Here is a 21708-nt window from a genome sequence, read left to right as displayed (position 1 = left end):
TAGTTTTATTTTAGTTAGTTTTGTAAACCTAAAATGTAGTTTCAGTTAGTTTTCTTTTTTTTTAAAAGTATCTTTGTTTTTGTTTTATTTTGTTAACGAAATTGTTTTTTGGAATTTTAGTTTTTTAATTAGTTTTAATTAACTAAAATAACCTTTAATAGCACCTGTGTCTTTCAACACCTTCCCTTCTTACTTTGACCATCTCCAAACATTTTTGTTTTTATTTTATTTGAACTGAGTCAAAAGCCATTTTTAGCATATGTCGCGGGCCACAAAAAAAATGGACGGCGGGCCGCAAATGGCCCCCGGGCCGTAGTTTTGACACCCGTGTTCTAGATGCACCGTGCCATCATTTGCTGCCTCTCATTATGACTTCTGGTTTGAGGGAGGGACTCAATGGAGGCAGCGTTAGTTTTCTGTATGGGTCATCTTGAGTACAAGTCAATAAATTATTAGCACATGTACGATTTTCCCCTGTTGTTGTTAAAGATTGATATGTGTGTGTATATATCATTCAACACAATTGCACCAAATATTGGACACACAGCCTCACTGTAATTAAAAGTTCTTTATTTCCTATTTGTTTTTTTTTTTGTTTTTTTACAGAACTGGTAACACATATGATAAATTTGTAATAAGTTATTTGGCTCCCTTGATAATGTTATAGGATCCTCGACATTTGTCCACAATAGGGGTCAAGAGGAGTTTGTGAGCAACGTTTGTGTCCAGTCAAGGGCTAAAGCATGCGATCCACAGTAGGCACAAGTACTGACATGAACACGCGCACCACGACACAAGACACGAAGGAACACAGCTAGAGGACACGACCTGACCGTCCTCCAATCCGATGCTTTCAAAGAGGATGAAGAAGAGAAAGAAAAAGGAAAACGACAACTTGAATGAGAGGTGCAAGCGCTCAGGTACGGGAATTTGGCAGTATACACGACTGTGTGTCCATGTTGGAAACATGGAGGCCAGCATTCTTCACGCACAGTAAAAGCAGAATTTGGGGAAAGAACTCCATGCGCCCACTTCTTCAGGATGACTGATGAATTTACACAGGAACAGTACAAAGACACAAATATAAAGGCAACATTCAGGTAGACAAATGCACACAGACATTCTACATCTGAAGAATACATCACAGAAGGTTGAAAGTGATTGCACGTTTTGCTCAAGAACAGCACAACTTTAAAAAAAAAAAAAAAAAAAAGTGAGTAATGAGAGTTGAATGTGTGTGTGTGTGTTCAAAATTGATGGATGATTTCCCTTTTTAAATCCCAGAATTCAAATATGTAATACAGTTGTGCACATAGTGTGTAACAACCAAAGGTAGTGAGCAACATTGGAGTATAGATGCACATTTAGGAATCGATGTTGAAGTTTGGCGCGATTGTTGCACCGTGGCCGCTGAGGAAGGTTGTTCCAAACAAACGCACAATCCTTTCTGTAACCCCCCAAAAGAGCCTCATCAATCGTGACAATAGCAGAGAGTAAAAATCTCATCAATGTGCTTGTTTCTGCAGTCACTTTTGCTTTGTCGTCTCACGTTTTGCTGTGTAAACGAGTCTGGCTCTGCGAAAACAGACAATAAATGCAGGCGGTCGTAGCAAGGGACTGACAGTCTTTCCAAAACACGTTGAAACATTTCTACTCAAATCATCTGCATATCAGTAAAATGCTAATACTAGGCTAAGTTAAGCTAAATGTATTCGCTGATGTTTGGACACATTCACAGTTTTCAACTATGTTTCTATGCATTTGTGTCTACAATAGCAGCATTAGCTAAAAGTGGAAGAAGGTAACCTTTGCTAATTAGCTTATTAGCTAAGATGTGCTCCAGACAACAGGGCCACAGCTCTGGTTCTGGTGCTAATATTTTTCAGCATGAGCTATGTATAATAAAGCTATGCTAAGCCAAGTTTCAACCTCTCTAGCTAGTGAATATGAATATTTTTGTAGAAAGTAAGCTAAATTCGCTAACTGCACTCAGCTCGAAACAGCAATGAATCCATTGTTATCTGTTTAGTTTACATTTTTATAAGCAAGCCATGATTATAATGTCTGCTTTAACAAGTTTGTTCTTGGTTTTGTACAAATGGTTTTGAAACCATTTTGTTAGTATTTATCAAAACTATGCTAAGCTAAAAAGCAGACAAACCCAGTTGAGTTGACGCGTTACACTTATCCCAAGTGCAAAATGGTCGCTGTACATCAGAAGTTCGTGTGACAAGATAAACAATGCAATCAGCCCGCCATACTGAAAAGATGTCGTAAATGAATAAATCAAGACACAAACATCTGCTCTAAGAAAGTGTTGTGGATGCTCACGACTCATGTAAGATCTCGCCCTCTTAATGAACAAAGACCTCAAACCAGCTGTCAGGACAAATTCTGGCCAAGAAAAATTATATATATATTTTTTTCTACTCAGCAGAGCTCTAAAGAGTTAGTGCTCGAGTTTTATGGCTTTAGGTTTATCATTTAACGTCTCTACATATATTGTATAATAAACACAGTTAAAGACACATAGCTGTGAATGTCATTTAAATACAAACAATAAATAAAAAAAAAATGTTAGAAAAACAAGATGGGGTATTCCAAGTCATTTGTGATTAGTGGAATAGAATTGAGCATTATTTTGACCCCGTTGGAAGAAATAACCCGGACATGGACTTTATTCTGGATTACCATTGGCACAAACACTTATAATACAGCTATTATTTTTGCTCTTGGTTGTAATATTTTTATATTAGATATTTTAATAATTTTGTAAAATTATACGCTTGAGACTTGGATACCCCGGTTCCATACAGGAAAACGAAAACACAACAATATTCAAATTAAAGTCAAAGTACCTTTCACATAAACCCTGAAACAATATGTATGGTATGTTTTTTTTTTTAAATAAATAAAAGCAAATTATAATACTCGGACCACAAGGAGTTAGCTAGCAAGCATGCGGCTATATTTTCATCCTACATGAACTCACACACGGTACTGGACGACACACTTGCTTAAGAATTTCAGGCGTGGAAAGGTTCCTAGTAATTAGTAGTAGTATTACTCTAACATCTGGATGACATTCTCTCCACTGACCCTCATGGAAAATAAATACACATTTGTTTCATTTAGAAAATATACAGTGCATCTTTTTTTTTTTTTTTTTTTACCCTTTCGTTGTGTTAATAAAATGACAAATGACACCCATTTAAATACACGAGATATTTTTGCTCCGTCTCTAAAACATGCTCTTATGTACAGTATTTTGTATAAACATGCAGTATCAACGTGGATGAACTATGTATATAGGCAAAATTACACCAACGGGTTGCTTGATTGCTTCCATGTCGCCGTTTCTTTAGTGTTGTCAACACAAAAAAAAATAAAAAATAATAGATTAAGACATAAATTATTGGTGGTTATAAAAAAAATGGATGATCAATTCCAAAATGCATTTGATTCACATTGACAAAGCACAGTCAACTGGTATTTTTTTGTTGTTTGCACTGGTGCACGTGTCCGATATTCATCTGTTCAATTAAAAAACTCGAGTCATTTAAAATGCAGTGAACCAAACCCAGAACCAGAAATTGATGGAACCAAAACCTTTCATCCCCCAGAAAAAAAAAAAAAAAAAAAAAAATCTGACCAAGGAACAGTGTAGTACGGAACATAAATATTCCCAGTTAGTGCAATTAAATTGAGCAGTTTGGTACACTGTGTATGAAACACGCGTGAATCAGTGCTGTGTTCCATACATTATCTTTGCAATCTCAGACAAGTTTCACCCTAACAACTGAAAGACACACAAATCTGAGGCATAAAATAAACACAATCAGCTCCACCAATTATGCCATGAATAAATCTTCCTAAAACTAATAATTAAAGCTCTGGTTTGGAACAATATTTAGATGAAACCTTTTGAGTTAAAGTGCTTGAGGAATGAAGGCGTTTTAAATCAAATGAGCGCGCAAATCAAAAAACAGAAAGAGCGTGAGAAACGAAGAGGACAACAACACTAAGAGGAAGGCGTCCCTGGTAGTTGAAAATTGCTTATTTTGATACTTGGAAGGCTTGTCTCCTTTATGACTGTAGGACGGCGCGGCGATGAAACCCTTGTGTGGAGTCTATGGCGAATGGCAGTAGCACTGAACAAGTGAGATACGGCGGCGGCGTTGGGACGGGAGGTGGTGGACGGCAGGCAGTGACAACCGACACCTTGTAAAATGTCACGTCACTGGTAATAGCAGTCAAGTCTCGGTCGTTGTCGCCACTCCGATAAGTCCCCATGGATTGATATTTTGCACAGTCAAGGACACGGAAAAAAAACAAACATTCTCTCCCATCTTTGAAACTGAAGATCCATCTAACCGATCCGCGTGGAGAACGGCCTTCCTGAAAAGCCATCGAGTGGTTCCTCTCTCACCGTGTTTTGATCATAACAACCCGTGTAGAAAAAAAGGCGTGGAGTCTCCTCTCAGAATTCCTGAGACGATGGGTGAAAGGTGAACTAATCGAAAAGGCAGTGTGTCTGTGGGTAACCGGATATGTGCCTACCACTACTTGCTACCCAACTCTAGGAATGTACGTTAACCGAACAGAATGGTCGAGTAAGATAAGTGGCAGGTGTGGAGCGCGGTGCACGAGACACCCAAGGAATGGACCTGCTTGTGTTATTCCTCTATCATATGGCAGTATAAAGCATTTTTATTATTAAGCACTATCCTAAGCAGACTGTGTCACTAAAGGGAAAGGTACGAACGATATAGATGATGAATGGGCGTTTTATCCCCGCGCTTGCCAGATTCCCATTTCGTGCTCGAACTGCTCTTCATAGTCGACGCTGTACTTTCAGTAACACAACCACAATCCCAATACAAAAATAGATCTAAAGGAAATCAACAGAATATCTGTCCATCCTCTAACTTGTCGTCTTTTTTTTTTTTCAATGACATGATTTCGTATAACATGATGCATTTTTTTAGCGCTATTTGGCATCATGATCGATGGATCTTTTGAAAGATGGCAGGTAGGAGCGGCAGGGTTTGTACATTTGGGACCGGAATATACATTGGCATGTGGGACCTGATGGGCAATATGTAGGTCGTTCGGGGGCACCGTGGGGAGCGGGTTGGGAGTTTTACTTCTTGGCAGCCAGGGCTGCCAGGGCGCCATCCACCTCCTCCTCTGGCTGCAGTGGATGCCACTGGGCAATGGGACGTCGGGGGTTGGCCAACATGTCGGACCAGTGTTTCAGCCCGGCCCCGGTGGCCTTGCTACCCACCCAGATCTTCCCGATGGCATCGTTTTTACCAATCTTGTCGTAGTCCAGCACTGTGATCACAGCTTGGATTTTCTGGTAAAAAGGAGAGGGAAAAATTACAGGAGAATAATGAATGTCATATCAAAGTTAAAGGGGCTGTCTGCCGGCCGGATTCACGAAGGAAAATGCACTTTTTAAATACAGCATGTACACACTTTAACTTTCTCTCAGTCTACACATCTGTGTTTTTGTTAATCTTTTGTGGTAATTTCGTCCTAAACCCCCACCTCCCCAGCCTGTATTTTTCCATTTTGTGTTTGTTTTGTAAACAGCGAGACGTTTCTGTGGAAAGACAGTGTTTACACCCCTCCAGCCAATCACAGAGCGGGGGGTGGCGTGTCGCAAACGGGGCCGGGCGAACGTGTCAGCTGCGTGACGTCACTCCCGCGGCAATTTGAAAGCACGCACGGATTTTTTTTTTCACTCACTCACTCACTCACTCACTCACTCACTCACTCACTCACTCACTCACTCACTCACTCACTCACTCACTCACTCACTCACTCACTCACAGAAGCTTACGTGTGTGAATGAGTGCATAGATTTTAAACATAGAAGGCCAAAACATCCCTAATGAAAATTAAATTGCACTAATAAACTAGCCACTAGAGGGTGCTAGAACTGCACAAATGGAAATCAACCTGACTTTTTTTTTTTTAACAGATGTGTTCCTTTTAAATATTGTACGACGACGATATTGTGGCAGTTTTAATATCACGATATCACGATACTGCCCTTATCGTGACATCCCTAGTACCTACCTACATATCTACAGTAGATATAAAAAGTTTCCACACCCATGTTCAAATGCCAGGTTTTTGCAATATGAAAAAATGAGAAAAAAAATTGATAAAACTGAGAAGGTACAGTCGTGCTTGAATATGTACATACCCTTGAAGTATGCAAACTTTTGAACACTACTGTAAATGTACAAAAGATAAACGTCACTTATTGACACAAAAATGCTACGAATCGTCACCAAAATTCACACGCACATCTCTGCTCATATCAACTTAAACCTCTGAAAATATCAAAACAATTGCAACAGGATTTTGGATTTTATGGACATTACGCTTTTGTCTCAGCAGGCAGTGTGCTCATAAGTTTACATACCTCGAGGGTTTGTAAACTTTCAAGGTGAAAATTATTACAAAAAAAAAAAAAATCCCACTATTTTGACTTAGTAACCGAATAAATCAATGTATAAAAAAAAAAAAAAAAAAAAAAACTGAGGAGAAATAAACGAAATAAAAATAACAGAAAATGTGGTTTCATAAGTGTGCCCGCCCTTTTTTAAATGTCGATTTGGCTGAATTACATTCAAACCAATATTAAATGGGAGTCAGCACACACCCGCTGCTGCCCCAAATAAATTCCAGCTCCTTGCAGGCTTTACTTTCTTTTTATATTTCCAGCAGAAGCCTGAAAGTTTTGTGATAACACAGAGTGACTCATCACCAAAAGAAACCATACCTACAGTGAAGCATAGTGGTTATATTTTGGAGCAGATTTTCTTTGCTGGAAATGGAGTCTTAGACTAGGGATGGAGTGGTGGGGGATATTGACCAGTTTGAAATACCAGCCAGTCATATCACAAAACCTTCAGGCCTCTGCTAGAAACAACAATAATGTCAGAAAAAAACATGCTAGAATAGCTGTATAGAATTTGAGGCATTTTTATTTCCTCTTTCTTATTAACCACTTTTTTTTTCTTTTTTTTTTTTGCAATTTTACAGTACAGGTTCTAAATCAAGTTAATAATGGAAACTGTTTTGAAATTTGTTATCTTGGTAATTATTTTTTATCTCACAAAAATCTGGCTTTTGAAAAAAGTGTGTCGACTTTTTTTGGGGTTTTTAATAACAACTGTACCTACCAACCTTCCTAATCCTCCATCAAAATGTGTACAAGAGTTTTACTTTGAGAACACGCCAATTTATTGTTCAAGTTTTCTATAGTTTAGAGGCTATTAAATCATAGGTTCCTTCTCTCACCTGCATTTGCTCTAGAGGAATCTCAAAGCTGAATGACTCGTTGTAGTAAGGATTCAATGTGTTCTTCTTAACTGTCGTTTTCTTCTTCTTCAGCCTCTTCCCATTCTGCAGCAGGTTAATCTTCACATAGGGATCTGAAAGACAAATAACATAATGAGCCAGCTGTACGGACGGTTCAGGTATGCCTGCTTGGTCTGCAATGTTGTGATGTATCAACAGATGGCGCCACAGTTGAATTGGAGGGGGGGGGGTCAATAAGGTGCTGCATGGTGGGTACTGCAGAGTATGCACGTGATGCAGTCTCAGTATAAAGTAGGCTACTTGAACGTGAGACTTAACAGAAAATAACTGAAGCAGAACTTAACGTCACCTTGTAGAATACAATTACCTGAGTAAAAGTCTGAAATTAACTGACATTTACTTAATTTTCTGATTATAAATGTAGTACTGGAAGTAAAAATATAAAGTAAATGGTTAGAATTTTAATTTCGTTTTTTAACTACTTTAATATATTTAGTTTACTTAAGTGGTGTTAGTTAAAGATGTGCATGTTGGCTAATAAGTGAAGTTCGCCTGGCAATCATGTTACTATTTTGTCTACCCGTGAAAGCAGCAACAGAGAGAAACACAATGTCGCTCTGTGATTGGTCCGATCGGCGGAAATCAACGTACAAGATGTATTCACCGGAGTTTATGAACTCCCAAATACAGCAAGAATTCCTCTTGCGAGAACAATGTTGTTGAAATATGGCGGAGAAGAAAAAAACGAGGAAGCTTTCCTCCATTGAAGATGACGCTGCTCTCTTCCACAATAACGCAGGGACATTCTGATTGAATGAATTGGTTGACGTTTGGCAGGGAAACTGGTCTTTTTCTTTTTTTAAAAATATATATATATTTTAAAAAATGAGATGTCAATTGTTATGTAAAAGATAAATTGCTCTGTGGCCAATTTGCTGCACATTTCTTTTGATCATTTTTAGATTGCCTCTCTCCGCTCTCACTTTGTGAGTTTGATATAGAACTAAACAACAACAAAGATACAGGACCGGTAGCCTACCTTGCCTTGCGTGATGCACAGAGGCTGGTTACATAACGTGAGAAGACGAAAAGCACAGATCGTTCCGCTCATTTATGACAAGTGCTTCCTCACACTCACTTTAGCAGTTTTAGTTTTTGGGGCCTTAGTAAGGCATATTTATGATCAAAAACCTAAAAAAGCGAACATTTCATTTCAGGGGACCGAAAAAGAAACACTACAATTCAATAATTAAGATACATACTTTGATAGTATTTTCTGACAAAATAAACTAATAATATTAAATTATTATTATCAACAATAAATTAAGAAATTGATTTTGACTCGTTTTAGGTTCCCACGCCAATCAATCAGGCATTTGCGATTGGATGATAAGAGGACGCGGAGGCGGAACTTTGCCTTACGCCATGGAGGGATACAACTACTTTTCAGTTTACAGCAATGATGGTTGATGGTTAAAAAGTAGAATAAGCACATTATAGATCCGTCTGCTCATCCATGCCAAGACCGTTCGTATATTGAAGACAATACGTGAACAGAGGTAATTTTTCTCAGAAAATGTGGAACATGAATTGTTTGTAAACAGGGTCGTTCACAACGCAAACATTATTTTCAAGGTGTAGGAATAGCAAGCTAGTTAACTGCATGTCAAAGTTGTGACAGATAAGTTATATAAGTTATTATATACTGGAAGAAGGGCGACTCGTGCTTTACAGACCTGAAAGACCGCCCACGTCCATTTTCTTCAAGTTCTTGGCCTCCAGAATGCAGATTGTGAGTTTACCAGCAGTTGGTACGTAACGAAGAGAGATGCAAATGTCACCCAGCTTCTCCGGCTGTTTCAAGAATGACAAGCGAGAGAGAGTTAAATCCTGGTGTCGTGATCTCGACAAACAGCAGGAATCATCGTGCCAACAAAAACTACTATTTTTACAGAGCTCTTTGAGAGGCTGTTGGTAGTAATCAGCACCAGTTTTGTCATGCTACTCATAAAGCATAATGACAGCGGGGGTCTAGCCCAATCCCTAAATTGATTGACTAATATGCCAACAAAACTCCATCACAAGAAGCTATGGAAGCAGGCAGTCGCTTTTCAAGGACTAAAGCTAAAGAGAAGCACTTCGTTTCTCAACTCTATTACCTCTTCTTGGTCCGCGCTGTCTAAATCTCGCCACTCCTCAATCGGCTTTGCCAAGTCAAGGGTGTTCATGGGTATTTTAATCTCGCCGATGACGTCATGTTTTGAGAAGCGATCAAAGTCATAGACAGACATGACCAGGGTCTTTCCTCCCATTTCTTGGAATGGAATCTGGAAAACACAAAGCAATCCTAATTTAATCATTTATAGCAACTTTTTCATTTGAGGGCCACATACAGAAAATCAGAAGGACGCAAGGGCCACATCATGTTATGAAGAGAAATTGTGTTTAGTCCTAAAAATTGTACAAATAATTTATTTGTGCTTTTGCATATTTAGAAAAATGCTACAGTATATAAACCAATTTATTTGTAATATGGCAGTAGGGTTATTATAGTTTTGGAATTTTTCATTTTAGTTTTTATTAGTTTTCAGGGTGGTTCTGTTAGTTTTTATTAGCTTAGTTCTTTAAAAAGTGCTTAGTTTTAGTTTAGTTTGTTAGTTTCAGTATTAGTATTAGTTTTTTTTTTTTTAAATAAATGTGTATTACTTGTGCGCAATATTTAAAAAAACACAGCTGCAACGCCATCTGAAGGTGCTTTTCTATTGGCTGCTGCTAGATGACGTCATTTCTTTGTGACATACTTCCAAATGTCAGTATTCCGGTTTATATCAAAATAAATCTACAAAAAATCACATTTAAAATCATCCCCAAAGGCTCATGCATTAAATTAATTACCAAAGACTAAAACGAAGGACATGTTTGCTAGAATTATAGTTCGTTTTAGTTAGCTTGTAAACATAAAATGTAGCTTCAGTTCATTTTTGGTTTTTAAAAAGCATTTTCGTTTTTATTTTATTTCGGTAACAATATTGTTTTTTGAATTTTAGATTTATTTTTTTCAGTTTTTTAACCTTTAATGGCACCTGTTTTTCAATACCCTCCCTTCTTACTTTGACCATCTCCAAACATTTTTTGTTTTGTTTATTTTATTTGAACTGAGTCAAATGCCATTTTTAGCATATGTCGCGGGCCACAGAAAAAAGAATGGCGGGTCGCAAATGGCCCCCGGGCCGTAGTTTGGACACCACTGATTTATAGCAAAGTCCAGATGTACTGCATTCGTCCACAAATCATTACTATTGACTTTAGCTTATTAAGAGCAGACCGACATTAGCTGTGACTTCAGCCTGGACCTTACAAATGCCTGGCTTAACATGCAGCTTCAGTCGAGCTGGCCTGACTTTGACAAGCTGTTCGAACTGTTTGTGTTGAATTCATCGAGCTGTGTCAGCAGGCACCCAAAGGTGGCCCTCTCCTTTAATTTAATTCTCGCCCACATTCTCCTTGTCGGCCACCTTCAAAATGTCTGCAACCTTTTATTGCCAGTGGATGAAAGTGGCCTAAGCAGGCACTAAACTCTCAGAAGAAAGCCAGATCATGACTGGTCAACCTGATATATATTATTTGAAATAGTAATGAGTACAAAGAGGAATACAAGGCTTACCTTGAAGATAAAAGTCTCATTGAAGACTGGGTTGAGGGTTTTCTTGTGAACCTTTGTGTCAAACTTCTTCTTCTTGTCGGGTAGGACAAAGACCTTAACGTACGGGTCGGAGGTGCCACCGCTGTCCATGGAAAGGAGATCGGCAGCTTGCAGGATTCCCACAGTCAGCTAGAGATTGAAATACATATAGCTTTAGAAACTGATATTATTTTTGCTTTGACATTGAAAATTGATGGAGCACTGGAATCATATGACTTCCGATAATTACTTTCTACATGATCCTTACTTTCTTCCAGTCTCTGCATGAGTATTAAAGGGACCAGTGTTGCCACAGTTACCGTGAAAAAGTAACTTAGTTACTTTACTGATTACTTGGTTTTAAAAGTAACTAAATTGCGTTACTGATTAATTGATTTTAAAAGTAACTATATTAGATTAAAAGTTACTCTTTTAGTTACTTTCAGCAGCTGCCGATAACACCATCTCAACATAAAAATAATGCGGTAGAAACGGAGTTCCAAATACTTTATTGAAAGTGCATTTTTAACATGAAAATAAAGGTGTTTTTTTTAATGAAAAACAAAATAGGCAGTCTCTCTTGACTTCTTGTAACATAAATACTTTTTATAAAAAATTTTTTTTAAATCTATCCAGGTTGAAAATAAAAATCCCCTTAATTCCTCTATTGTTTGTTCCGCTATTCCAGTGTGTACACTTGAGTCGACTCGTGCATGCTGAACGTGACTTGTCTGACGTCACTCCCCCTGGCGAGAGGGCGGAGACAACCTCATCCCATAATGCTTCACGGACCAGTTAAGGATGGAAATAAATTATTTTTTTTACCACTTTTATGGTCCATAATGCACACTTTTTTTGTTGTGTTGTGTGCCTGTTGGTTAATAAAACTAGTAGTAAAAGTATCATCACTTTTGTTTTGAATGTGCAAACCATTCACGACCAGACCATGGCTGAATTCAGTGTGGTGATCAATGACTTCCGTCTCATCTTCGTAGTTAGCGGCAGTTGTTTGTGACTGTTACAACGGTGAGATATTTTGCCTTCGTCATGAAAATGTGGAGTAACGCATTGAATCTCTGGACAGTAACTTTAATCAGATTACTTTCTAGAATAAAGTAACGCGTTAGACTACTAGTTACTTTGAAAAGCAAATTTTTTTGAGTAACTCAGTAACGCGTTACCGGCAACACTGAAAGGGACTAATATTCTTGCCTTGTTCTCCTGAAAATCGTAATCAATGGAGTACTGCAGCTTTCCAAGCTTTTCTTTCTCCTTCACCTCCTCTTCTTTCTCATCTCCGGTCAGTCCAGGTTCAACGTCGTCTTCCTCGTCGTCATCGTCCTGTTGTTTCTGCAAGACAGGCGGGTGGAAAGCAGTAGAGGAACTAGTGAGCAGATGCTTCCAAGTCTGAGGTTGTGCTGATCGACAACCCTCGGCAATCAGCAGTCGGGTTAGTCACAGCACCTACCTGTCACTTACCCCTGCACACACAGGTCTTACTAGTGCAATCTGTTCATCGATGACCACGGTTGCAACCTGACTTGATTTCGCTATTTCTTGGGTGACACCATTTGCTGTTCGTTAGTTTGTTTTTGCTATTTTCTGACTAGTATTTAAAAATGAGGCAATGACGTTGTCCTGACCTAGAAAACAGTTTTCACTGAGTTAATGCAAGGGTTGGGGGATTTTAAATAAGAGCCATATGGGGTTTAGACACACTTTGAGGTGTAAATCCATTCTAATATACCAACCATGCAATAAATTAAAAATTGTCAGTTGTTGCCATGTTGGAAAACACATACTAAAAATGATTGTTAGAACTATCATATGAAAATGGTCCAAAGCAATAATGAAATAGCAAATTTGTCAAATGTGACATGAAAGACAAGACAATGTTATTGTGCCATGCCATTTAAAATACATTTTAAGCCTAATGGCAGTGCATTCACAATAGGGATGTAACAATATGCAAACATCACAATAAGATATCAGGACATAAAGGTCACGATACGATAATTATCACGATATTGTGGGGATGTTGGCAATATAAAAATAGTCACAATATTATAAAAATAAAAGCTCATACTAAAAAACAATATTGTGCTTTTATACATAGCAACGCATATAAACAACCTACAATCTCTAATAACACTTATTGAGGCACTTACTTGCTAATGCAAGCACACATTGAGTTCCTCAACATATTGACTCAGTTCACAAGCATATTACGTGCCCCTTCATCTGACCATTAGCGTGGATTTTAAACATAGAAGGGCCAAAACATGCCTTGTGAAAATTAAACTGCACTAAAAAGCTAGCCACCAGAGGGTGCTAGACCTGCACAAATGGAATTCAACCTGACTTCTTTTTTTTAACAGATGTGCTGCTTTTAACATCGTGACGATGACGATATATTGTGGCAGTTTTAATATCGTGATCTCACGATATTACCGTTATCGTTACATCCCTAATTCACAAATATACAATATTATTTGCTCCAAGCTGAGAGACACTGAAGGACAGAGCAATGACGTAAAGCCAAACCACTGACACAGTGATTTCTGACCTGAGTACTGATCGTGAAAGCTGTTAGAAAGACGTTGACCCTAAAGCGAGACATCTTTCCTGGTGTCTGCTTACCTTTTGATATGCTCACATATTACCTTGTTTACACTGCTATTGTTTGTAATTCTCATTGTAACTGTCTCATGTACTCGGCATTGATGGTGAGCATCAGAGGTGGGCGCATCCGTGAATTTTGTCCGGCTTTCGGCAATCGTCACCAACCAGGACACAGTTCCGTTATCTGCAATTATTTCAAACCAACCAAACTGTAATCGTCAATCCATCAGTGTTGTCATTGCTAAATTACAGCCACTATTTTTGCAATATTTTGCAGCAATTTTTCTGCTTTTTGTGGCAAAATGTTGCTAGTTGGCAGAGGTCCTTTAATTGCCTCGAAGGGGGAGGGGTTTTCCCATATCTTTTCGTAATGCTGTGCAGAACTAACTTTTAGGTTTGAATATTAATCTTTTGCTGTCAAACTTGTATGAAATGGCAGATTAATAGTCCAAATATTACATATCGTTACCCTCGTCAAATAATTGCCGAAGTCATGTTTTTTTTTTTCAATTTATTTTTTATTTTTTCCTAAATCATCACCTTATAATGTAAATGGTTAAACATTTTGTGTTTCTTGAAAAATCTGATTATTTTAAGAAGGTGTCAAAATTAAGTTGAAACATAGATTTTTTTCTGGTGCATTTTATTTATTTTTTTTCAAGAAGAAAATATTACTTCATTGTAAAGAAATATAGGCCAGGTAGTAAGCTCTGTCGCGCATGCTCTTATGGTGCAAAATTTGAATATTTTGCAGTGAAGCCCACTTATTGCCCGTACTTAAGTTTCGCCCACCTACTGCCCAAGTGTGGCCAAACAACAAAGCCCACTCTAAGCCCATGCCCAAACAAAGCCCAACTAGACCAAGTGTCCCCATATGGGCCACAACTGTACGTGTTCGCTGGGATCCGGTAGTACTGATATGGTTAATGGTGATTACATTGACGGACGGAAACTCACTTTCGGCAATGCTTAATCCAGGCATTTTCTCGAGGTTTCATGTCAACCGTTAATCGTCAACAAAATGTGCATCCATCATTGACGGATTGAAAGACCTTCCGTTAATATAGACAGAATGCCCACCTCTGTTCAACATGATTTATGACATAAGCAATATGATTGGCTTCAAGCATGAGTATAGAGACAGAAGTGATCAAAGATGCAATAACGTTCACTTTTCTGTGGACTTGGGAAATAAAAACTACTTCCACCTGCTAGTTGGGAGCAATGCCTGAGAAATTACATGCTAGTTTATCATGTAGCTTCAAGTCTCTTAACTCTTTTACTGCCACACGTTATGAAAAAAAAAAAAAAAAACTCCAAAGTGCCATTTCGCCAATTACGAGCATTCATCAGCTTCCATCAGATTCTGTCACATTTCATTGTAATTCCATGCACCAGCAGCCCATTGAAAAGACACACAATGCTGCCATCTGCTGGCCATAGTTAGGTGGTGTTTTTGATTCCACAACCCATTGACCAGGCAACGCTGCACTTAGACGTTGCTCCGTCCATTTCAGGAAAAAAAAAACAAAAAAACAAAAAAAAACGTAGATGACGTCATTTCACGTTTATGGCAGCATACATCGTGATTTTACTAATCGTTATTAAACGTTTTTGGCAGTCAAAGAGTTAAAGTCCAAATTATTTCCAATGCAAAAGACCTTCTGTTGTGCTTCTTATTCTTGGATCTTGAGCGGTTTGCTTTTAATTTATCCTTTCCGTTTGGATTCAAGTAGAGTATTGCTGACTTTTCTATGGCTGTCATCTTGAGAAAACACAGATGTCTTCGTAAAAAAACGGACGGTCCAGCTAATCTCAGGGTCAGCTGAAAGAGGTGAGCTGGAACAGGGCGCATACACAGATAAAACACACATTCTCACAACACTCTTTTTTTTTTTTTCTTTTTTTTTTTTTATAAATCCCAACCCACGCAATCATTTGTCTTGCTTGCATGCGGCCTATCGTGCATGCTTGACAACTCACGCCCTCTTTTAAACTCACACGGTTGTACTTATTTGTGACATTCTCTATTTTTGTTGTGGTCAATGCATTTCATTCAAACATGCCAGGCCACAAAATGCAGGGTATGTTTCTTTCTGATGGCTAATGTCAATGAATTACCTTAGCTTGAGCATGGACACTTTGAAAAGGGCACATTTTTGTCAGGACCAAAAATGTCTGGGAATTTTCATTTTCCCCAAAACTCCTGGGGAGGGCTCTGGGATAAGGACATGGTATGTCTGGATGAATGCCCTTTGCCCAACATGGGATGAATCCCAAGAAGAGGTTTCACCTGGAGAAACAGTGAGGTGACTCGGCTAATCTTTGGATGGACTGAAATCAGGATTGTGAGGACGGCAAATCTGGGGCTTACATTCAGGCACACCATCTCGCTCTCTCATCTGTCACCTTGTACGTCAGCAGCATGGGTCATCCAGGAAAGCTACTCTCAAGTCAAGTTGTGGCCATTCAATGTTACCTACTGCAAGGGCGTATGCTGGTCTTTGTCAAGAGATACAAAACAAACAAGTCTGCTCTGTTGTGGAACTCTGAGCATGTTTGCACAAGTGGGGCGCCAGTGAGTAAATTTCAGATCTCCAGAGGAATTAATTGGAAGTCATTGATAACCATTTTGATTGGTGTCGCACTATAACGGCCCATGGTGGTGGAAACAAGCCCAAAGTTCACTGATGGGTTGCGTTTGTATGACATTATCCAGCTTAGCCCTTGCACATGCATGTTAGTGATCACTAGTGAATTGCTGAGTGCACTAGTCATTCAAAAGGCTCAATCAAAGGAAGGGTTTCATATTCATTTCAAACCATTTGCATTAAAAAAAAAAAAAAAAAACAGATCTTTGTTGGGGTCACATTTCTGAAGAGAACCATCACTGTATCAAGACATAGCAATTGGTGCGGCATGTCACTTCAGTGGATTTTGCGAAGCAGCTTAATTGCTCCCAAAGAGCACCGGCAGCACCTAAGCTTGCAAAGAACTAAGAAAGCCATAGCACTCATGGACATCATCACTGCAATCCATCCCTTCAAGCCCAGCCCGCCCCCAAAGCTCCCCCCTCTGCACTGGTCTGCGCTTACTCAGAGCGGCCAGAGAGGGGCGCCGCGTGCTATCAGACCTACCGTAGGCAGAGAAGTCCACCACAGTCAAGATACACGGAGCACATATAAGACACAAAGCAGGAAGAAGGAGGAGAGCAGAGACAAAGGAAGAGATTGAACTCACAGCAGACACCAAAGAAGGGTAATCACAGCAAATGCAGTCAGCTAAACTGGAGGGAGTGAGGAAAATGACAGATAGGCCAACCTCCTCATTAGCACAATCATATCTTGTGCAGCAGATCCATTGTGCCTTAAAATAACTTGACTTTTAGATGTGTTGTTACCCAACTGAATGAGTCGTCAAATCATCACTGAGGCATGGAAAAAAATAAATAATTAGAAGACCTGCACAAGCACAATTGTTGGAACTGCTATTTTTGTAATCACTCTCGAAAGGTTGTGAAAACAGTGTTGGGGCTGAGCTGAATAGATAGGACATGTCATTTTCCACTCAAATCCCAAAGCACGTGTGAGAGTGAGAGAAAGAGAGAGAGCAACAATAACATTTATGACAAATACATCACATAACAAAAGAAGAGAGGAAAAAAATAAAACAGATAATCATGGTTGGTAAGAGTGTTGTTTTCATCTGTGGAGAATACACTGACCTGGTTATAAAGCCATTGAATCCAGTCTTTATTCACCTAGTATCTATTGTAGGTTGTATTTCAAAAAGTAGTAAGAAACGTGTGACTAGGGCTGCACGATATTGGAAAAACATGCGCTATGCGATATACTTGCTGAACATAGCGATATCGATATTATTGCGATGTTTAACATGTACCTAAAGAAATTACATTTTTATTACCTAATGAAAGAAAAAAAATTTTCATGTGGCAAAATAAGCAACCTTAATGTAATCTTAGTTAATTAATTGTAATTATGTCAAATTAATAATTTTCAACTATTGAATGGCGATGCACATTTTAGTTAGCATCTGACTGGTCAAATTCATATAAAAAGCATAAAATTCCATATAAAACTTATTGCATGCCTTTCTGATATGCATAATGCAAGGGCCAATATCGCGATATCAATATTTTTTCGATATATATTGTGCAGTCCTACGTGTGACCAGTGGTCACAAAGCCATTAGACTGAGCTATTTCTCATCACTTATTGCATAGTTTTTAAAATAATAAATCAGACCAATTCACTGAGTTTTTTTTTTGTGTTCTTGACTGTTTGCACCCAGGTATGAGAATCAATAAATACATTGAACATTGCAATCCCACTTATGACCTCATCTTTCCTTTTCATCAACAGCAAACTTTTGAAAACCGAGAGTTACTTCATGGTATTCATAGCAAATTTGCCCAGATTACCTTTAATTATCTTATTGTTTAGAATTGCTGATTTCCATTCACTTATGTGAACTACACTGACTATCTTTAATGATTTCTCACAATAATTATCAACGATAATTAACCAGATTGGAAATAGATACACATCAATATGCAACACTATAATTTAATAAATCTGTCCAAATATTTACATTTTCAAATAACTGCCTAGGAAATCAAAATGTCCCATCATTAGTGAGCTAATACCTAGAGCAGGCCTGTGAGGTAATGATGTGATTCTTTGTTACCTGGTGCCTGTGGGCACCATGTTGGTGAAACCTGTGTTGGACCCATTTGTCTACACTTGCGGAAACAAGAGAGCCATTTTCACAACCAGCTATTCTGTGAAATGGTTCATTTCAACTCTTCCCTGAAAAATTGTCAATTTATGTTGAACGGTTATGATTTCATAGCTCTTTTTTATGAATAGTTTTGCGTTAAGTACTGTATCGGCCATTTTGGACAGTCACGTGATCATCGTGATGTATCGTGTGCGTAAAATACATATTGAATGACATGGCTGCCAGTGGCAACAAAGAACTCATGAGGAATTATGGAATTCCACGGCGGACATTAAAGGTGGAATTACACCCTATAGCAAAGAAGCACTTCTTCAAAAGCAGTAGAGCCACGGAGGACTCGCCAAAGATTTGTTTCCTGAAACTGGCAGATCCAGCCGGCCGGCGAGTCGAAGTAAACATCCGGATAACTTTTAATCTGCCAGGCTAAGCTACATGCTGTGTGCTAAGCACGCTTTAGGCCACATTAGGAGATACCACCCCCCACACGGAATGATAAGAAACCTGCCGTTCTGAAGTTTTGACTCTGATCAGAATTGCTGCAGTATTTGGGATCGAAGACGGTCTTTTTCTTGCCCATTACGTCAGCAAACTCCCATTGACATTCCGTTTACGCACGGGATACGTCATCACGATCACGTGACCAGGATCGTGGCGTACACCACGGTATGTTCTTATTTTGATACATAATCGGTTTCAAAGAAAATTCAAGGAATAATATGACTGAGATATTTGCACTTTTATTCTTTATACACAATGCCTAATCCAATACTGGAAAATGAGTTAGAAGTCTTGTATCCCTTTAAGTCCATTTTCTGCTTGAAGACAGATTTAGAGTCATGCTTTGACACTGTTCTGAGGCACACATCTTAGGGTTAATAGAATAATGTCTTTGATTAGAGGACTTCAATTTAAAAAAAAAAAATGCAGTTTAATGAAAAATCTTAGAAAAGACCTTAAAATATGACAAATTCTTAGGCCAGGAGAAACTTCTAATCATTTGCTTCAATCAACAGAGGTAGAAAACCTCGATTTGTCTTGTTTGTGTATAATTCCTAATAGGGATGTAACGATATCCAAATATCACGATACAATATTATCACGATATGAAGCTCACGATACGATAATTATCACGATATTGTGGGGAGGTTGGCAATATTTAAAAAAGGTCACAATACTGTAAAAAAAAAATGAGCTCATACTAAAAAAAAACAACACTATTGTGCTTTTGTACATAACAGCAATACAAATAAACAACCTCCAATCTCTAATAACACTTAATATTGAGGCACTCACTTGCTAATGTAAGCCCACATTGAGTTCCTCCACGTATTGACTAGCTTCACAAGCATATTACAATCTCCTTCATCTGACAATTAGTGTATTTTCAACATAGAAGGGCCAAAACATACCTAATGAAAATTAATCTGCAATAAAAAACGAGCCACCAGAGGGTGCTATAGCTGCACAAATGGAAATCAACCTGACATTTTTAACAGATGTGTTGCATTTAAATATTGCGAACATGACGACGACGATATTGTGGCAGTTTTAATATCGCAATATCACGATATTGCTGGTATCGTTACATCTCTAGTTCCTAATTACAATGCCATATAATAAACCTTGTAGCAGTCATAATCAAGGGTGGCAAACAAAATCCCCAAATTCTCCCACGGTGTCACATACCTCTCCTCCTTTGAGGTTCTTCATCCCCATGTCACCCTTGCCCTTCTTGCCCTTCTTGTTCTTCTTCTTCTTGCAACAACATTTCTTGACGATGCAGAAGCAGCACGTTAGTATAAGTAAAGCAGCGACCACAGCAATGGCAATGATGGCCCAGGATGGCACTGAGGATGGTAAACAAATCCACGTATAGGTGAAACATTCCTAGCCTGAGAGGAAAGAAACAAATACGTTGACATTTGACCGACCGCTCGTTTAGCCCGGTCCATGTCATGCTATGGGCCAAATCTATTTAGTAAGAGGTGCCACACTAGTGATTAGATTGGGCCAAAATTAGATTTCTGTGCCATTGGGGGGGGGGCAGCCGCTGATCAATACTGAATAAAGTCGTTATGAGGCAGCCGTTGCCTGCAGCAAAAGCCAGAAAATCCAATTCCAAAACGGCTGCTTCGTCATCACAAGTCGATTGGAAGTTAGTTCGGAACTCACGTGGGATCTTATCGATTTCGTTCAGAAACTTGTTTTTGATCTCGTCAAAGGCATCGTTCTTGCTGACTGGCTCGGTGGAGTTGTCTGCAGAGACGAGTGCGACGGGCGCAGGAGTCACAGTCAAGGCACTGGCCCCTGTTGGCTTGGCAGCGACCATGGGCGTTGTCTGGTGCTTGAACAAGTTCCACTTAGTCATTTAGGCTGCACACAGTCCCTAGGAGAAAAAAAGAAAAAGAAAAAAACAAACATCAGGAAAACAGTCATTAGCCCAGTTTTGTCTGTAATGCTTTGTCAAGCATGCAAAGGTACTGTACATTCATTCACTTTGTGGGAAAACACATGCACATTTGTACTTCTGTTAATTTATTTTTACCAGCACGGCTAATTGGTTAATTGCACAGAAGTAGAGAGACAACACACAGCAACAAAACTATTCTTCCTGACTGCTTACACATTCGTTAAACAACATTAAAAACATGAAGTTTTCCATAGTCCACATTTTTAGTCACTGTTTTGTTAAAAACCTATTTCATCAGCTAATGTTCAAACACAGGTCATCCAACCTGAAGAGTAATAAAACGCCTTCCTGATGGAGGTTGCCTTAATTAATGTGTAAAAGTTTCGAGGTCATTGCATGAGTATTAATGAATATAAAGATAAATGGAGAAGTTTTAAAAATGCATGATGAAGCCATTTCAATTCCCTGAACCATTTGGCCCTATACCATTCCATCCATTTTTACCAACAGAAGCGTCACATTCTACACAGTGATTGACTATGGCAGCCTGCGCTACGGTCTGACAACGCACTGGTTCCAACATATTTCACAAGGAAGTGAGGTCATTGGGCAATGATTTCAGTTCACTTGGCAACAATATTTATGAGAAATAACCATCAATCCTCAGTTACACATCACGTTTGCTTTGTTTGCTTGTCAGCTAATGCTTGAGCCAATTGTGCCTGACCATGCAAGGTGTTAGGAGAAACAAAGAAACATCCACACACCATGCTGCCGTCGTGTTTCCACGCGCCAAACAAATGTTCAATCAGAGCTTTTATCGGTTGCAGAAATCACCGTGTGACAAGTGCAGCTGGAAGCAGCCTGCCGACAGACTGATGACTGATTGGAC

At 38.8% G+C, this 21708-nt stretch overlaps 1 protein-coding gene across 6 annotated transcripts in view; it reads right to left on the bottom strand.

Moving 5' to 3' along the window:
• Window positions 1–553: 553 nt before the first annotated feature.
• The window catches only part of LOC144013552 (synaptotagmin-2-like), an 82054-nt gene continuing 60899 nt past the window's right edge, over window positions 554–21708 (bottom strand). For 5 of the 6 annotated variants that reach the window (XM_077512567.1, XM_077512566.1, XM_077512568.1 and 2 more), the window contains 8 exons: window positions 20579–20792; window positions 20093–20253; window positions 12236–12373; window positions 11006–11173; window positions 9501–9668; window positions 9078–9195; window positions 7321–7454; window positions 554–5359 (listed from right to left, as the gene is read on the bottom strand). In XM_077512567.1, coding sequence (XP_077368693.1) covers window positions 5144–5359; window positions 7321–7454; window positions 9078–9195; window positions 9501–9668; window positions 11006–11173; window positions 12236–12373; window positions 20093–20253; window positions 20579–20774 — 1299 coding nt within the window. In that variant the 5' untranslated portion in view covers window positions 20775–20792 and the 3' untranslated portion in view covers window positions 554–5143. The remainder of the gene's footprint in view (window positions 5360–7320; window positions 7455–9077; window positions 9196–9500; window positions 9669–11005; window positions 11174–12235; window positions 12374–20092; window positions 20254–20578; window positions 20793–21708) is intronic. The other variant, XM_077512571.1, reaches the window with a different exon arrangement.

The sequence above is a fragment of the Festucalex cinctus genome, chromosome 2, assembly GCF_051991245.1.
Source record: "Festucalex cinctus isolate MCC-2025b chromosome 2, RoL_Fcin_1.0, whole genome shotgun sequence".
In the NCBI taxonomy this organism is placed as follows: Eukaryota; Metazoa; Chordata; class Actinopteri; order Syngnathiformes; family Syngnathidae; genus Festucalex; species Festucalex cinctus.
The sequence above is the reverse complement of the archived record's forward strand: the minus strand, read 5'-3'. Positions and strand labels throughout refer to the sequence as shown.